The sequence below is a fragment of the Bombina bombina genome, chromosome 10, assembly GCF_027579735.1.
Source record: "Bombina bombina isolate aBomBom1 chromosome 10, aBomBom1.pri, whole genome shotgun sequence".
Taxonomy (NCBI): Eukaryota; Metazoa; Chordata; class Amphibia; order Anura; family Bombinatoridae; genus Bombina; species Bombina bombina.
Genome location: NC_069508.1, coordinates 5,838,966 through 5,860,487, shown reverse-complemented (window position 1 = coordinate 5,860,487; position 21,522 = coordinate 5,838,966). Strand labels below are relative to the sequence as shown.

General features: G+C 45.7%; 1 protein-coding gene across 1 annotated transcript in view; it reads left to right on the top strand.

Moving 5' to 3' along the window:
- LRRC39 (leucine rich repeat containing 39) overlaps positions 1–21,522 on the top strand; it is a 158,031-nt gene that overhangs the window by 133,941 nt on the left and 2,568 nt on the right. The window contains exon 8 of the mRNA XM_053693731.1: positions 9,389–9,522. Within this exon, the coding sequence (XP_053549706.1) occupies positions 9,389–9,522 (134 nt within the window). The remainder of the gene's footprint in view (positions 1–9,388; positions 9,523–21,522) is intronic.

Here is a 21,522-nt window from a genome sequence, read left to right as displayed (position 1 = left end):
CCGCAAGGTACCCATCAATCTCTCCTTCTGTTTCCAGAAAGTTTTTAAAAGCGGTAAAATGCACTTTTCTCTTTTCCACTGGGGTTGCGGTGACTTGGACTGCTGCAGCGCCGCTTTGGCGAAGTAGGTTGGCCTCCACAGCTGCTATGACCCGGTCGATAATTTCCGCAGATGGGTTGGGGCCATAGTGTGCCAGTCTTATTTTGACCGCCCGGTCAAAGCTTGCTTCTTCGGGGGTTCTGTCTGACATGCTGGGCTCATTGGTTCCTTCGTGCCCTGATACTCCGTCCATCTCGGTCAGTCTTGCAATAATCTCCCTCTTCCTGAGGTTACTGGTTTGTTGGCCCCGTTGCTCTAGCAGGTCTTTAAGGGTAGCTCTTTTTAGCCTTTCATACGGTGTTCCCATTCGGTCTGGATCCGTAGTTGCTCCTTTGGGCGATAAGGATTCTCCCGTCGCTTGCCACCAATGTTACGGTACCAACTGTGTACCAAGGGTTAATACCAGATGAACAATGTCCTGCATACAGAATCAGCACTTCACAACCTTGATCAGTTTCCCTGCAAACATGAGACCAAGCTCCACATTTCAGGTTTAAAACAGGATAACAACTTTATTTGAAGGCAGCATACAGATTTAAACAGGTTTTTGACCCCCCCCCCAGATGGGGGTTGAAAGAATGTTGTACATTAGATAAAAGGGAGAAGCGCCCTTGACATGATACAATAGGATTATATTACTTAAACACTTCAACCACAAGACACTCTTGACTCTTCTTATCACTTTCTCTCTGGAGGTGATCAAACAATAGAATGCTAAGCATTAATTAGATTGTAGCTGGAGCCAGCCACTTGTGGTTAGAAAATAAAGTTAACACTTTCAGTCCTGACCGAAGGGTCTGTCACAGGGATTATACAGACTTGTCTCAGACGATACAAGTAGATCAGAGGACCAGAGATTCACTCCGTTGGTGGCTGACCCTGGACAACCTGTCACAAGGGATGAGCTTCCGCAGACCAGAGTGGGTCATTGTCACGACCGACGCCAGTCTGGTGGGCTGGGGCGCGGTCTGGGAACCCCTGAAAGCTCAGGGTCTTTGGTCTCGGGAAGAATCTCTTCTCCCGATAAATATTCTGGAACTGAGAGCGATATTCAATGCTCTCAAGGCTTGGCCTCAGCTAGCAAAGGCCAAATTCATAAGGTTTCAATCAGACAACATGACGACTGTTGCGTATATCAACCATCAGGGGGGAACAAGAAGTTCCCTGGCGATGGAAGAAGTGACCAAAATAATTCTATGGGCGGAGAATCACTCCTGCCACTTGTCTGCAATCCACATCCCAGGAGTGGAAAATTGGGAAGCGGATTTTCTGAGTCGTCAGACATTTCATCCGGGAGTGGGAGTGGGAACTCCATCCGGAAATCTTTGCCCAAATACTTCAATTGTGGGGCATTCCAGACATGGATCTGATGGCGTCTCGTCAGAACTTCAAGGTTCCTTGCTACAAGTCCAGATCCAGGGATCCCAAGGCGACTCTAGTGGATGCACTAGTAGCACCTTGGACCTTCAACCTAGCTTATGTGTTCCCACCGTTTCCTCTCATTCCCAGGCTGGTAGCCAGTATCAAACAGGAGAGGGTATCGGTGATCTTGATAGCTCCTGCGTGGCCACGCAGGACTTGGTATGCAGACCTGGTGAATATGTCATCGGCTCCACCATGGAAGCTACCTTTGAGACAGGACCTTCTTGTTCAGGGTCCGTTCGAACATCCGAATCTGGCCTCACTCCAACTGACTGCTTGGAGATTGAACGCTTGATTTTATCAAAGCGAGGGTTCTCAGATTCTGTCATTGATACTCTTGTTCAGGCTAGAAAGCCTGTAACTAGAAAAATCTACCATAAAATATGGAAAAAATATATCTGTTGGTGTGAATCTAAAGGATTCCCATGGAACAAGATAAAAATTCCTAAGATTCTATCCTTTCTTCAAGAAGGTTTGGAGAAAGGATTATCTGCAAGTTCTTTGAAGGGACAGATTTCTGCTTTATCTGTTTTACTTCACAAAAAGCTGGCGGCTGTGCCAGATGTTCAAGCTTTTGTTCAGGCTCTGGTTAGAATCAAGCCTGTTTACAAACCTTTGACTCCTCCTTGGAGTCTCAATTTAGTTCTTTCAGTTCTTCAGGGGGTTCCGTTTGAACCCCTACATTCCGTTGATATCAAGTTATTATCTTGGAAAGTTTTGTTTTTGGTTGCAATTTCTTCTGCAAGAAGAGTTTCAGAGTTATCTGCTCTGCAGTGTTCTCCTCCTTATCTGGTGTTCCATGCAGATAAGGTGGTTTTGCGTACTAAACCTGGTTTTCTTCCGAAAGTTGTTTCTAACAAAAATATTAACCAGGAGATAGTCGTGCCTTCTTTGTGTCCGAATCCAGTTTCAAAGAAGGAACGTTTGTTACACAATTTGGATGTAGTTCGTGCTCTAAAATTCTATTTAGAGGCTACAAAGGATTTCAGACAAACATCTTCCTTGTTTGTTGTTTATTCTGGTAAAAGGAGAGGTCAAAAAGCAACTTCTACCTCTCTCTCTTTTTGGCTTAAAAGCATCATCCGATTGGCTTATGAGACTGCCGGACGGCAGCCTCCTGAAAGAATCACAGCTCACTCCACTAGGGCCGTGGCTTCCACATGGGCCTTCAAGAACGAGGCTTCTGTTGATCAGATATGTAAGGCAGCGACTTGGTCTTCACTGCACACTTTTACCAAATTTTACAAATTTGATACTTTTGCTTCTTCGGAGGCTATTTTTGGGAGAAAGGTTTTGCAAGCCGTGGTGCCTTCTGTTACGGTACCAACTGTGTACCAAGGGTTAACCCCAGATGAACAATGTCCTGCATAGACAATCAGCAATTCACAACCCAGCCAGTTTCAGGTTTAAAACAGAATGACAACTTTATTTGAAGGCAGCACACAGATTTATACAGGTTTTTGACCCCCCCTCAGATGGGGGTTGAAAGAATGTTGTACATTAGATAAAAGGGAGAAGCGCCCTTGACATGATACAATAGAATTATATTACTTAAATACTTTACTTAGGCAGATAACAACTTAAACACATTTGGCTTGTCTTATCACCTAGCGTCTGTTCTCTGAGGGTGATTAAACAATGGCCTGTTTATTACTTAAATGTAATTATAGCACACAATAGCTGAGGCCAGAAAACCTGTCTTTAGAAATTAGATTCTTAAAGCTAAACACAGTTAACTCTTTCAGTCCTGACAGAAGGGTCTGTCACATAGCTCCCCCCTTGTGGAACACTCCGGCAGACCCGGCTTGACCCTTTTGCGGGTCAACCTGGGGATGACCGGACTAGGAGGTGGTAGGCATGTCAGTTTGCTGGGACAATCCATCTGTATTCCCGTTATGAGAGAGAATCCCTGTCTGTATAAATAAGGGTTCAACCTCTTCAGTGCCCCGACTAGGGCTAAACAGTCCTTCAAAATATCATCGGCTTCTTTACGTGGTTTTTGTACCTGCTCTTTATAGGTATCCACAATCCCTTCATACTGACATAGGGTGCCCTTGAGTTGCTGCACCTCCCTATGAGCCAGCGTCAGCTTCTCCTCCAGTGTCACTAAGTTTGTCCTTAATGTTTCATGTTCCACTCTCAAGCTGGTGTTTTCTGCAGTCTGTCGGTGCAGCTTGTCTAGCAGAGATTCCTGTTCTAAACGTGCTTTTTCCTCTGCACTCCTCTTCTCTCCCGCTAGCACTGTTACATGATTATTTAACGTGACCATTTTATCCTCTACGTGACTCTTCTCCTTCATCAGCGCATTGTAACGTGACTCCCACATATCAATAGCGGATAGAGATTTACTGAGCTCAGCGTCCTGGGGCTTAGCAGCAGGGGGGTCAGTCTCTGCTGCACGGATCTGAGCACGGGTAGTCACAGGGTTAACATCAGCGGGACCCATGGGAGCATAGGCAGAAACAAGGGGGACCAAGGTATTTCCAAGGAGAACATCAGCTGGTAAATCCTTCATGACCCCCACATTCACAGGTCTAGCGCCCCCTCCCCAATCCAAATGCACCCTGGCAACAGGCAGGCGGAACACAGTGCCCCCTGCTACCCTCACAGCCACAGTGTCTCCTGTGTGCTGTTTCTCAGACACCAAGTTCTTTCGAAGCAAGGTCATGGTAGCACCAGTATCCCGTAGACCACTGACCTCCTTCCCGTTCACTTTAACCAGTTGCCGGTTATTCCGGTGGGCAGCTTGCACAAGGTCTGCCTCATGTAGGATGCCCCAGCATTCTTGCGCCTCTACGTAGCGGGCCGCAGGCTGAGGGTTACGTGGGATTCTGCCGGCGGGTCTTCTCCAGGACTGTGCTTGGTTCGCTGCGTTTAGGGGACACTCTGGTCTTTTGTGCCCTAGTTGCTTACATCCAAAGCACCGAATAGGTTGTGAGTAGCCCCGCGAATTGAACCGGGCTCTCTGAGGGTAGTTCGTGGCCCGAGACCGTGTGGTATAGCGGTGCGCTGGGGGTTGGTAACTGGCAGGTGCTGGGGTGACTGGGGGTCTGTACTCCACTCTGGCAGGGGGCTTAGTGGTAGCAGTGTCCAGTTTGCGGGCATCCGTATACTCATCTGCCAAGCGAGCCGCTTCATGCAGGGTGGAGGGTTTACGGTCCCGAACCCACTCTCGAACTCCTGCGGGTAACTTGTCGAAGCAATGTTCCAACAAGAATAGCTGCAGCACCTCTTCCCCAGATACGGCTTGGCACCCCGCTATCCAGTGAGCTGCTGTGCGGTGCACCTTACATGCCCACTCAAGGTAGGAATCACCAGCCAATTTAACAGTGTCTCTGAACCGCCTCCGGTATGCCTCCGGTGTAACCGCATACCTGGAGAGCAGAGCCTCTTTTACAGTATTATAATCCCCGACTTCCTCATCTGGAATGGCCCGAAAAGCCTCACTGGCCCGGCCGGATAATTTTCCGGATAATATCATGACCCAGTCCTCTGCGGGTACCTTGTGTAGTGCACATTGCCTCTCAAAATCTGCAAGGTACCCATCAATCTCTCCTTCTGTTTCCAGGAAGTTTTTAAAAGCTGCAAAATTTACTTTTCTCTTTTCCACTGGGGTTGCTGTGACTTGGGCTGCTGCAGCGCTGCTTTGGCGAAGTAGGTTGGCCTCCACAGCTGCTATGACCCGGTCGATAATTTCCGCAGATGGGTTGGGGCCATAATATGCCAGTCTTATTTTAACCGCCCGATCAAAGCTTGCTTCTTCAGGGGTTCTGTCTGCTATGCTGGGCCCATTGGTTCCTTCTGTCCCTGGTATTCTTTCCATCTTAGTCAGTATTGTAATAATCCCCCTCTTCCTGAGGTTACTGCCTTGTGTAGTTGCTCTTCTGGGCGATAAGGATTCTCCCGTCGCTTGCCACCAATGTTACGGTACCAACTGTGTACCAAGGGTTAACCCCAGATGAACAATGTCCTGCATAGACAATCAGCAATTCACAACCCAGCCAGTTTCAGGTTTAAAACAGAATGACAACTTTATTTGAAGGCAGCACACAGATTTATACAGGTTTTTGACCCCCCCTCAGATGGGGGTTGAAAGAATGTTGTACATTAGATAAAAGGGAGAAGCGCCCTTGACATGATACAATAGAATTATATTACTTAAATACTTTACTTAGGCAGATAACAACTTAAACACATTTGGCTTGTCTTATCACCTAGCGTCTGTTCTCTGAGGGTGATTAAACAATGGCCTGTTTATTACTTAAATGTAATTATAGCACACAATAGCTGAGGCCAGAAAACCTGTCTTTAGAAATTAGATTCTTAAAGCTAAACACAGTTAACTCTTTCAGTCCTGACAGAAGGGTCTGTCACACCTTCCATCTAGGTGACCTGATTTGCTCCCTCCCATCATCCGTGTCCTAAAGCTTTGGTATTGGTTCCCACAAGTAAGGATGACGCCGTGGACCGGACACACCTATGTTGGAGAAAACAGAATTTATGCTTACCTGATAAATTACTTTCTCCAACGGTGTGTCCGGTCCACGGCCCGCCCTGGTTTTTTTAATCAGGTCTGATGAATTATTTTCTCTAACTACAGTCACCACGGTATCATATGATTTCTCCTATGTATATTCCTCCTTTACGTCGGTCGAATGACTGGGGAAGGCGGAGCCTAGGAGGGATCATGTGACCAGCTTTGCTGGGCTCTTTGCCATTTCCTGTTGGGGAAGAGAATATCCCACAAGTAAGGATGACGCCGTGGACCGGACACACCGTTGGAGAAAGTAATTTATCAGGTAAACATAAATTCTGTTTTTGTACAGATGAAGAGCAGGTTACCTGAGTATAGGTGAGAGAGGAGACCGGTGAGGGTTTGTACAGATGAGGAGCAGGTTACCCGAGTATAGGTGAGAGAGGAGACCGGTGAGGTTTTGTACAGATGAAGAGCAGGTTACCCGAGTATAGGTGAGAGAGGAGACCGGTGAGGGTTTGTACAGATGAGGAGCAAGTTACCCGAGTATAGGTGAGAGAGGAGACCGGTGAGGGTTTGTACAGATGAGGAGCAAGTTACCCGAGTATAGGTGAGAGAGGAGACCTATGAGGTTTTGTACAGATGAAGAGCAAGTTACCCGAGTATAGGTGAGAGAGGAGACCTATGAGGTTTTGTACAGATGAAGAGCAAGTTACCCGAGTATAGGTGAGAGAGGAGACCGGTGAGGTTTTGTACAGATGAAGAGCAAGTTACCCGAGTATAGGTGAGAGAGGAGACCTATGAGGTTTTGTACAGATGAAGAGCAAGTTACCCGAGTATAGGTGAGAGAGGAGACCTATGAGGTTTTGTACAGATGAAGAGCAAGTTACCCGAGTATAGGTGAGAGAGGAGACCGGTGAGGTTTTGTACAGATGAAGAGCAAGTTACCCGAGTATAGGTGAGAGAGGAGACCGGTGAGGGTTTGTACAGATGAGGAGCAAGTTACCCGAGTATAGGTGAGAGAGGAGACCTATGAGGTTTTGTACAGATGAAGAGCAAGTTACCCGAGTATAGGTGAGAGAGGAGACCGGTGAGGTTTTGTACAGATGAAGAGCAAGTTACCCGAGTATAGGTGAGAGAGGAGACCGGTGAGGTTTTGTACAGATGAGGAGCAGGTTACCCGAGTATAGGTGAGAGAGGAGACCGGTGAGGTTTTGTACAGATGAAGAGCAGGTTACCCGAGTATAGGTGAGAGAGGAGACCGGTGAGGTTTTGTACAGATGAGGAGCAAGTTACCCGAGTATAGGTGAGAGAGGAGACCGGTGAGGTTTTGTACAGATGAGGAGCAGGTTACCCGAGTATAGGTGAGAGAGGAGACCGGTGAGGTTTTGTACAGATGAAGAGCAGGTTACCCGAGTATAGGTGAGAGAGGAGACCGGTGAGGTTTTGTACAGATGAAGAGCAGGTTACCCGAGTATAGGTGAGAGAGGAGACCGGTGAGGTTTTGTACAGATGAGGAGCAGGTTACCTGAGTATAGGTGAGAGAGGAGACCGGTGAGGTTTTGTACAGATGAAGAGCAGGTTACCTGAGTATAGGTGAGAGAGGAGACCTATGAGGTTTTGTACAGATGAGGAGCAGGTTACCTGAGTATAGGTGAGAGAGGAGACCGGTGAGGTTTTGTACAGATGAAGAGCAGGTTACCCGAGTATAGGTGAGAGAGGAGACCGGTGAGGTTTTGTACAGATGAGGAGCAGGTTACCCGAGTATAGGTGAGAGAGGAGACCGGTGAGGTTTTGTACAGATGAAGAGCAGGTTACCCGAGTATAGGTGAGAGAGGAGACCGGTGAGGTTTTGTACAGATGAGGAGCAGGTTACCCGAGTATAGGTGAGAGAGGAGACCGGTGAGGTTTTGTACAGATGAGGAGCAGGTTACCTGAGTATAGGTGAGAGAGGAGACCGGTGAGGGTTTGTACAGATGAGGAGCAAGTTACCTGAGTATAGGTGAGAGAGGAGACCGGTGAGGTTTTGTACAGATGAAGAGCAGGTTACCCGAGTATAGGTGAGAGAGGAGACCGGTGAGGTTTTGTACAGATGAGGAGCAGGTTACCTGAGTATAGGTGAGAGAGGAGACCGGTGAGGTTTTGTACAGATGAGGAGCAGGTTACCTGAGTATAGGTGAGAGAGGAGACCGGTGAGGTTTTGTACAGATGAAGAGCAGGTTACCCGAGTATAGGTGAGAGAGGAGACCGGTGAGGTTTTGTACAGATGAAGAGCAGGTTACCCGAGTATAGGTGAGAGAGGAGACCGGTGAGGTTTTGTACAGATGAGGAGCAGGTTACCCGAGTATAGGTGAGAGAGGAGACCGGTGAGGTTTTGTACAGATGAAGAGCAGGTTACCCGAGTATAGGTGAGAGAGGAGACCGGTGAGGTTTTGTACAGATGAAGAGCAGGTTACCCGAGTATAGGTGAGAGAGGAGACCGGTGAGGTTTTGTACAGATGAAGAGCAGGTTACCCGAGTATAGGTGAGAGAGGAGACCGGTGAGGTTTTGTACAGATGAAGAGCAGGTTACCCGAGTATAGGTGAGAGAGGAGACCTGTGAGGTTTTGTACAGATGAAGAGCAGGTTACCCGAGTATAGGTGAGAGAGGAGACCGGTGAGGTTTTGTACAGATGAAGAGCAGGTTACCCGAGTATAGGTGAGAGAGGAGACCGGTGAGGTTTTGTACAGATGAAGAGCAGGTTACCAGAGTATAGGTGAGAGAGGAGACCGGTGAGGTTTTGTACAGATGAAGAGCAGGTTACCCGAGTATAGGTGAGAGAGGAGACCTATGAGGTTTTTTACAGATGAAGAGCAGGTTACCCGAGTATAGGTGAGAGAGGAGACCGGTGAGGTTTTGTACAGATGAAGAGCAGGTTACCCGAGTATAGGTGAGAGAGGAGACCGGTGAGGGTTTGTACAGATGAGGAGCAGGTTACCCGAGTATAGGTGAGAGAGGAGACCGGTGAGGGTTTGTACAGATGAGGAGCAAGTTACCTGAGTATAGGTGAGAGAGGAGACCGGTGAGGTTTTGTACAGATGAGGAGCAGGTTACCCGAGTATATTGAAGAAACATGAATGCACTGCTGGAAGTTAGCTAAACACATTGGTTGAGCCAATAACACGTGGCACATATTTGTAGCCAGCAATCAGCAGATCCTGAGCCTACCTATGTATCCTTTTTCAACACAGGATACCAAGAAATAAAAACAAAATTAGATAATAGAAGTGAGTTGTTGTTTACAATCACATGCTTTATCTAAATCAGGAAAGAAAAAACTGAGTTTCCTGTCCCTTTAAGGTGTTTACTGACCCTCTCTATATTCTAAGGGATAATTGTGAATTCTCGTACAGGTTTGTAAACTTCAGAGACAACCCCCTGCAGCTGGATGTGTCACTGCCGCCGTGTGAGGAAGAGGAGCAGGAGCTGTTTGGGTTGGAGTTCATGCATGCTTATATCAAAGCATCCGCAAGACACAGCGACACAGGTAGCGCACAGACGGATACGGGAGCATACGCCCTCAATATGATACAGCACACACACACACACACACAGAAGCATACGTCCTCAATATGATACAGCACACACAGAGATACAGAAGCATACGCCCTCAATATGATACAGCACACACACAGATACAGAAGCATACGCCCTCAATATGACACAGCACACACACAGATACAGAAGCATACGCCCTCAATATGACACAGCACACACACACAGATACAGAAGCATACGCCCTCAATATGATACAGCACACACACACACACACAGAAGCATACGTCCTCAATATGATACAGCACACACAGAGATACAGAAGCATACGCCCTCAATATGATACAGCACACACAGAAGCATACGCCCTCAATATGACACAGCACACACAGATACAGAAGCATACGCCCTCAATATGATACAGCACACACAGAAATACAGAAGCATACGCCCTCAATATGATACAGCACACACACAGATACAGAAGCATACGTCCTCAATATGATACAGCACACACACAGATACAGAAGCATACGCCTTCAATATGATACAGCACACACACAGATACAGAAGCATACGCCCTCAATATGATACAGCACACACACACAGATACAGAAGCATACGCCCTCAATATGATACAGCACACACACACAGATACAGAAGCATACGCCCTCAATATGATACAGCACACACACACAGATACAGAAGCATACGCCCTCAATATGATACAGCACACACAGATACAGAAGCATACGCCCTCAATATGATACAGAGCACACACAGATACAGAAGCATACGCCCTCAATATGATACAGCACACACACAGATACAGAAGCATACGCCCTCAATATGATACAGCACACACACACAGATACAGAAGCATACGCCCTCAATATAATACAGCACACACACACAGATACAGAAGCATACGCACTCAATATGATACAGCACACACACAGATACAGAAGCATACGCACTCAATATGATACAGCACACACACACAGATACAGAAGCATACGCCCTCAATATGATACAGCACACACACAGATACAGAAGCATACGTCCTCAATATGATACAGCACACACACACAGATACAGAAGCATACGCCCTCAATATGATACAGCACACACACACAGATACAGAAGCATACGCCCTCAATATGATACAGCACACACAGATACAGAAGCATACGCCCTCAATATGATACAGCACACACACAGATACAGAAGCATACGTCCTCAATATGATACAGCACACACACACAGATACAGAAGCATACGCCCTCAATATGATACAGCACACACACACAGATACAGAAGCATACGCCCTCAATATGATACAGCACACACACACAGATACAGAAGCATACGCCCTCAATATGATACAGCACACACAGATACAGAAGCATACGCCCTCAATATGATACAGCACACACACAGATACAGAAGCATACGTCCTCAATATGATACAGCACACACACACAGATACAGAAGCATACGCCCTCAATATGATACAGCACACACACACAGATACAGAAGCATACGCCCTCAATATGATACAGCACACACACACAGATGCATACGCCCTCAATATGATACAGCACACACAGATACAGAAGCATACGCCCTCAATATGATACAGCACACACACACAGATACAGAAGCATACGCCCTCAATATGATACAGCACACACACACAGATACAGAAGCATACGCCCTCAATATGATACAGCACACACACACAGATACAGAAGCATACGCCCTCAATATGATACAGCACACACACACAGATACAGAAGCATACGTCCTCAATATGATACAGCACACACACACAGATACAGAAGCATACGCCCTCAATATGATACAGCACACACACAGATACAGAAGCATACGCCCTCAATATGATACAGCACACACACACAGATACAGAAGCATACACCCTCAATATGATACAGAGCACACACACAGATACAGAAGCATACACCCTCAATATGATACAGCACACACACACAGATACAGAAGCATACGCCCTCAATATGATACAGAGCACACACACAGATACAGAAGCATACACCCTCAATATGATACAGCACACACACACAGATACAGAAGCATACGCCCTCAATATGATACAGAGCACACACACACACACACACACAGAAGCATACGCCCTCAATATGATACAGAGCACACACAGATACAGAAGCATACACCCTCAATATGATACAGCACACACACACAGATACAGAAGCATACGCCCTCAATATGATACAGCACACACACACACAGATACAGAAGCATACACCCTCAATATGATACAGCACACACACACAGATACAGAAGCATACGCCCTCAATATGATACAGCACACACAGATACAGAAGCATACGTCCTCAATATAATACAGCACACACACAGATACAGAAGCATATGCCCTCAATATGATACAGCACACACAGATACAGAAGCATACGCCCTCAATATAATACAGCACACAGATACAGAAGCATACGCCCTCAATATGATACAGCACACACAGATACAGAAGCATACGCCCTCAATATGATACAGCACACACAGATACAGAAGCATATGCCCTCAATATGATACAGCACACACAGATACAGAAGCATACGCCCTCAATATGATACAGCACACACACAGATACAGAAGCATACGCCCTCAATATGATACAGCACACACACAGATACAGAAGCATACGCCCTCAATATGATACAGCACACACAGATACAGAAGCATACGCCCTCAATATGATACAGCACACACAGATACAGAAGCATACGCCCTCAATATGACACAGCACACACACACACACACAGAAGCATACGCCCTCAATATGATACAGCACACACAGATACAGAAGCATACGCCCTCAATATGATACAGCACACACAGATACAGAAGCATACGCCCTCAATATGATACAGCACACACAGATACAGAAGCATACGCCCTCAATATGATACAGCACACACACAGATACAGAAGCATACGCCCTCAATATGATACAGCACACACACACAGATACAGAAGCATACGCCCTCAATATAATACAGCACACACACACAGATACAGAAGCATACGCACTCAATATGATACAGCACACACACAGATACAGAAGCATACGCACTCAATATGATACAGCACACACACACAGATACAGAAGCATACGCCCTCAATATGATACAGCACACACACAGATACAGAAGCATACGTCCTCAATATGATACAGCACACACACACAGATACAGAAGCATACGCCCTCAATATGATACAGCACACACACACAGATACAGAAGCATACGCCCTCAATATGATACAGCACACACAGATACAGAAGCATACGCCCTCAATATGATACAGCACACACACAGATACAGAAGCATACGTCCTCAATATGATACAGCACACACACACAGATACAGAAGCATACGCCCTCAATATGATACAGCACACACACACAGATACAGAAGCATACGCCCTCAATATGATACAGCACACACACACAGATACAGAAGCATACGCCCTCAATATGATACAGCACACACAGATACAGAAGCATACGCCCTCAATATGATACAGCACACACACAGATACAGAAGCATACGTCCTCAATATGATACAGCACACACACACAGATACAGAAGCATACGCCCTCAATATGATACAGCACACACACACAGATACAGAAGCATACGCCCTCAATATGATACAGCACACACACACAGATGCATACGCCCTCAATATGATACAGCACACACAGATACAGAAGCATACGCCCTCAATATGATACAGCACACACACACAGATACAGAAGCATACGCCCTCAATATGATACAGCACACACACACAGATACAGAAGCATACGCCCTCAATATGATACAGCACACACACACAGATACAGAAGCATACGCCCTCAATATGATACAGCACACACACACAGATACAGAAGCATACGTCCTCAATATGATACAGCACACACACACAGATACAGAAGCATACGCCCTCAATATGATACAGCACACACACAGATACAGAAGCATACGCCCTCAATATGATACAGCACACACACACAGATACAGAAGCATACACCCTCAATATGATACAGAGCACACACCACAGATACAGAAGCATACGCCCTCAAATATGATACAGCACACACACACAAGATACAGAAGCATACGCCCTCAATATGATACAGAGCACACACACAGATACAGAAGCATACACCCTCAATATGATACAGCACACACACACAGATACAGAAGCATACGCCCTCAATATGATACAGAGCACACACACACACACACAGAAGCATACGCCCTCAATATGATACAGAGCACACACAGATACAGAAGCATACACCCTCAATATGATACAGCACACACACACAGATACAGAAGCATACGCCCTCAATATGATACAGCACACACAGATACAGAAGCATACGCACTCAATATGATACAGCACACACACAGATACAGAAGCATACGCCCTCAATATGATACAGCACACACACACAGATACAGAAGCATACACCCTCAATATGATACAGCACACACACACAGATACAGAAGCATACGCCCTCAATATGATACAGCACACACAGATACAGAAGCATACGTCCTCAATATAATACAGCACACACACAGATACAGAAGCATATGCCCTCAATATGATACAGCACACACAGATACAGAAGCATACGCCCTCAATATAATACAGCACACAGATACAGAAGCATACGCCCTCAATATGATACAGCACACACAGATACAGAAGCATACGCCCTCAATATGATACAGCACACACAGATACAGAAGCATATGCCCTCAATATGATACAGCACACACAGATACAGAAGCATACGCCCTCAATATGATACAGCACACACACAGATACAGAAGCATACGCCCTCAATATGATACAGCACACACAGATACAGAAGCATACGCCCTCAATATGATACAGCACACACAGATACAGAAGCATACGCCCTCAATATGATACAGCACACACAGATACAGAAGCATACGCCCTCAATATGACACAGCACACACACACACACACAGAAGCATACGCCCTCAATATGATACAGCACACACAGATACAGAAGCATACGCCCTCAATATGATACAGCACACACAGATACAGAAGCATACGCCCTCAATATGATACAGCACACACAGATACAGAAGCATACGCCCTCAATATGATACAGCACACACACACAGATACAGAAGCATACGCCCTCAATATGATACAGCACACACACAGATACAGAAGCATACGCCCTCAATATGATACAGCACACACACAGATACAGAAGCATACGCCCTCAATATGATACAGCACACACAGATACAGAAGCATACGCCCTCAATATGATACAGCACACACAGATACAGAAGCATACGCCCTCAATATGATACAGCACACACAGATACAGAAGCATACGCCCTCAATATGATACAGCACACACAGATACAGAAGCATATGCCCTCAATATGATACAGCACACACACACAGATACAGAAGCATACGCCCTCAATATGATACAGCACACACACACAGATACAGAAGCATACGCCCTCAATATGATACAGCACACACACAGATACAGAAGCATACGCCCTCAATATGACACAGCACACACACACAGATACAGAAGCATACGCCCTCAATATGATACAGAGCACACACACACAGATACAGAAGCATACACCCTCAATATGACACAGCACACACACAGATACAGAAGCATACGCCCTCAATATGATACAGCACACACACACAGATACAGAAGCATACGCCCTCAATATGATACAGCACACACACAGATACAGAAGCATACGCCCTCAATATGATACAGCACACACACACACAGATACAGAAGCATACGCCCTCAATATGACACAGCACACACACACAGATACAGAAGCATACGCCCTCAATATAGTACAGTACACACACAGATACAGAAGCATACGCCCTCAATATGATACAGCACACACACACAGATACAGAAGCATACGCCCTCAATATGACACAGCACACACACACAGATACAGAAGCATACGCCCTCAATATGACACAGCACACACACAGATACAGAAGCATACGCCCTCAATATAATACAGCACACACACAGATACAGAAGCATACGCCCTCAATATGATACAGCACACACACAGATACAGAAGCATACGCCCTCAATATGATACAGCACACACACACAGATACAGAAGCATACGCCCTCAATATGATACAGCACACACACACAGATACAGAAGCATACGCCCTCAATATGATACAGCACACACACAGATACAGAAGCATACGCCCTCAATATGATACAGCACACACACAGATACAGAAGCATACGCCCTCAATATGATACAGCACACACACAGATACAGAAGCATACGCCCTCAATATGATACAGCACACACACAGATACAGAAGCATACGCCCTCAATATGATACAGCACACACACACAGATACAGAAGCATACGCCCTCAATATGATACAGCACACACACAGATACAGAAGCATACGCCCTCAATATGATACAGCACACACAGATACAGAAGCATACGCCCTCAATATGATACAGCACACACAGATACAGAAGCATACGCCCTCAATATGATACAGCACACACAGATACAGAAGCATACGCCCTCAATATGATACAGCACACACACAGATACAGAAGCATACGCCCTCAATATGATACAGCACACACACAGATACAGAAGCATACGCCCTCAATATGATACAGCACACACAGATACAGAAGCATACGCCCTCAATATGATACAGCACACACACAGATACAGAAGCATACGCCCTCAATATGATACAGCACACACACAGATACAGAAGCATACGCCCTCAATATGATACAGCACACACACAGATACAGAAGCATACGCCCTCAATATGATACAGCACACACAGATACAGAAGCATACGCCCTCAATATGATACAGCACACACACACAGATACAGAAGCATACGCCCTCAATATGATACAGCACACACACAGATACAGAAGCATACGCCCTCAATATGATACAGCACACACACAGATACAGAAGCATACGCCCTCAATATGATACAGCACACACAGATACAGAAGCATACGCCCTCAATATGATACAGCACACACACACAGATACAGAAGCATACGCCCTCAATATGATACAGCACACACACAGATACAGAAGCATACGCCCTCAATATGATACAGCACACACACAGATACAGAAGCATACGCCCTCAATATGATACAGCACACACACAGATACAGAAGCATACGCCCTCAATATGATACAGCACACACACACAGATACAGAAGCATACGCCCTCAATATGATACAGCACACACACAGATACAGAAGCATACGCCCTCAATATGATACAGCACACACACAGATACAGAAGCATACGCCCTCAATATGATACAGCACACACACACAGATACAGAAGCATACGCCCTCAATATGATACAGCACACACACACAGATACAGAAGCATACGCCCTCAATATGATACAGCACACACACACAGATACAGAAGCATACGCCCTCAATATGATCCAGCACACACACCACAGATACAGAAGCATACGCCCTCAATATTGATACAGCACACACACACAGATACAGAAGCTTACGCCCTCAATTATGTACAGCACACACACACAGATAAGACGCATACGCCTCAATATGATACAGCACACCAGTACAGAAGCATACGCCCTCAATATGATACAGCAACACACACAGATACAGAGCATACGTCACTCAATATGATACAGCACCAAACACACACCGATCAGAAGATACTACGCCTCAATATGACTACAGCACAACACACACAGGCTCCACAGAAGCATACGCCCTCAGTATGATACAGCACACACAGATACAGAAGCATACGCCCTCAATATGATACAGCACACACAGATACAGAAGCATACGCCCTCAATATGATACAGCACACACAGATACAGAAGCATACGCCCTCAATATGATACAGCACACACACAGATACAGAAGCTATACGCCCTCAATATGAGATACAGCACACCACAGATACAGAAGGCATACGCCCTCAATATGATACAGCACACCACAGATACAGAAGCATACGCCCTCAATATGATACAGCACACACACAGATACAGAAGCATACGCCCTCAATATGATACAGCACACACACAGATACAGAAGCATACGCCCTCAATATGATACAGCACACACACACAGATACAGAAGCATACGCCCTCAATATGATACAGCACACACACACAGATACAGAAGCATACGCCCTCAATATGATACAGCACACACACAGATACAGAAGCATACGCCCTCAATATGATACAGCACCACACACAGATACAGAAGCATACGCCCTCAATATGATACAGCACACACACAGATACAGAAGCATACGCCCTCAATATGATACAGCACACACACAGATACAGAAGCATACGCCCTCAATATGATACAGCACACACACACAGATACAGAAGCATACGCCCTCAATATGATACAGCACACACACACAGATACAGAAGCATACGCCCTCAATATGATACAGCACACACAGATACAGAAGCATACGCCCTCAATATGATACAGCACACACAGATACAGAAGCATACGCCCTCAATATGATACAGCACACACACAGATACAGAAGCATACGCCCTCAATATGATACAGCACACACACAGATACAGAAGCATACGCCCTCAATATGACACAGCACACACAGATACAGAAGCATACGCCCTCAATATGATACAGCACACACACACAGATACAGAAGCATACGCCCTCAATATGATACAGCACACACACACAGATACAGAAGCATACGCCCTCAATATGAAACAGCACACACAGATACAGAAGCATACGCCCTCAATATGATACAGCACACACACAGATACAGAAGCATACGCCCTCAATATGACACAGCACACACAGATACAGAAGCATACGCCCTCAATATGATACAGCACACACAGATACAGAAGCATACGCCCTCAATATGATACAGCACACACACAGATACAGAAGCATACGCCCTCAATATGATACAGCACACACACACAGATACAGAAGCATACGCCCTCAATATGATACAGCACACACACACAGATACAGAAGCATACGCCCTCAATATGATACAGCACACACACACACAGATACAGAAGCATACGCCCTCAATATGACACAGCACACACACAGATACAGAAGCATACGCCCTCAATATGATACAGCACACACAGATACAGAAGCATACGCCCTCAATATGACACAGCACACACAGATACAGAAGCATACGCCCTCAATATGATACAGCACACACACAGATACAGAAGCATACGCCCTCAATATGATACAGCACACACAGATACAGAAGCATACGCCCTCAATATGATACAGCACACACACACACAGATACAGAAGCATACGCCCTCAATATGATACAGCACACACACACAGATACAGAAGCATACGCCCTCAATATGATACAGCACACACACACAGATACAGAAGCATACGCCCTCAATATGATACAGCACACACACAGATACAGAAGCATACGCCCTCAATATGACACAGCACACACACAGATACAGAAGCATACGCCCTCAATATGATACAGCACACACACAGATACAGAAGCATACGCCCTCAATATGATACAGCACACACAGATACAGAAGCATACGCCCTCAATATGATACAGCACACACACAGATACAGAAGCATACGCCCTCAATATGATACAGCACACAGATACAGAAGCATACGCCCTCAATATGATACAGCACACACACACAGATACAGAAGCATACGCCCTCAATATGATACAGCACACACACACAGATACAGAAGCATACGCCCTCAATATGATACAGCACACACAGATACAGAAGCATACGCCCTCAATATGATACAGCACACACAGATACAGAAGCATACGCCCTCAATATGATACAGCACACACACACAGATACAGAAGCATACGCCCTCAATATGATACAGCACACACAGATACAGAAGCATACGCCCTCAATATGATACAGCACACACACAGATACAGAAGCATACGCCCTCAATATGATACAGCACACACACAGATACAGAAGCATACGCCCTCAATATGATACAGCACACACACACAGATACAGAAGCATACGCCCTCAATATGATACAGCACACACAGATACAGAAGCATACGCCCTCAATATGATACAGCACACACCATACAGCACACACAGATACAGAAGCATACGCCCTCAATATGATACAGCACACACACAGATACAGAAGCATACGCCCTCAATATGATACAGCACACACACAGAGATACAGAAGCATACGCCCTCAATATGATACAGCACACACACACAGATACAGAAGCATACGCCCTCAATATGATACAGCACACACACACAGATACAGAAGCATACGCCCTCAATATGATACAGCACACACACACAGAAGCATACGCCCTCAATATGATACAGCACACACACACACACAGAAGCATACGCCCTCAATATGACACAGCACACACAGATACAGAAGCATACGCCCTCAATATGATACAGCACACACACACAGATACAGAAGCATACGCCCTCAATATGACACAGCACACACACACACACACAGAAGCATACGCCCTCAATATGACACAGCACACACAGATACAGAAGCATACGCCCTCAATATGATACAGCACACACACACACAGATACAGAAGCATACGCCCTCAATATGACACAGCACACACAGATACAGAAGCATACGCCCTCAATATGATACAGCACACACAGATACAGAAGCATACGCCCTCAATATGTACACAGCACACACAAAGCATACCCCAATACACAGCGAACATACCCTCAGAACAAAGCATACGCCCTCAATATGACACAGCACACACACACAGATACAGAAGCATACGCCCTCAATATGACACAGCACACACACACAGATACAGAAGCATACGCCCTCAATATGATACAGCACACACAGATACAGAAGCATACGCCCTCAATATGATACAGCACACACACACACAGATACAGAAGCATACGCCCTCAATATGATACAGCACACAAACACACACACAGATACAGAAGCATACGCCCTCAATATGATACAGCACACACACAGATACAGAAGCATACGCCCTCAATATGATACAGCACACACACAGATACAGAAGCATACGCCCTCAATATGATACAGCACACACACAGATACAGAAGCATACGCCCTCAATATGACACAGCACACACACAGATACAGAAGCATACGCCCTCAATATGATACAGCACACACAGATACAGAAGCATACGCCCTCAATATGATACAGCACACACACAGATACAGAAGCATACGCCCTCAATATGATACAGCACACACAGATACAGAAGCATACGCCCTCAATATGATACAGCACACACACAGATACAGAAGCATACGCCCTCAATATGATACAGCACACACACAGATACAGAAGCATACGCCCTCAATATGATACAGCACACACACACAGATACAGAAGCATACGCCCTCAATATGATACAGCACACACACACAGATACAGAAGCATACGCCCTCAATATGATACAGCACACACACACAGATACAGATACAGAAGCATACGCCCTCAATATGATACAGCACACACACAGATACAGAAGCATACGCCCTCAATATGATACAGCACACACAGATACAGAAGCATACGCCCTCAATATGATACAGCACACACAGATACAGAAGCATACGCCCTCAATATGATACAGCACACACAGATACAGAAGCATACGCCCTCAATATGATACAGCACACACAGATACAGAAGCATACGCCCTCAATATGATACAGCACACACACAGATACAGAAGCATACGCCCTC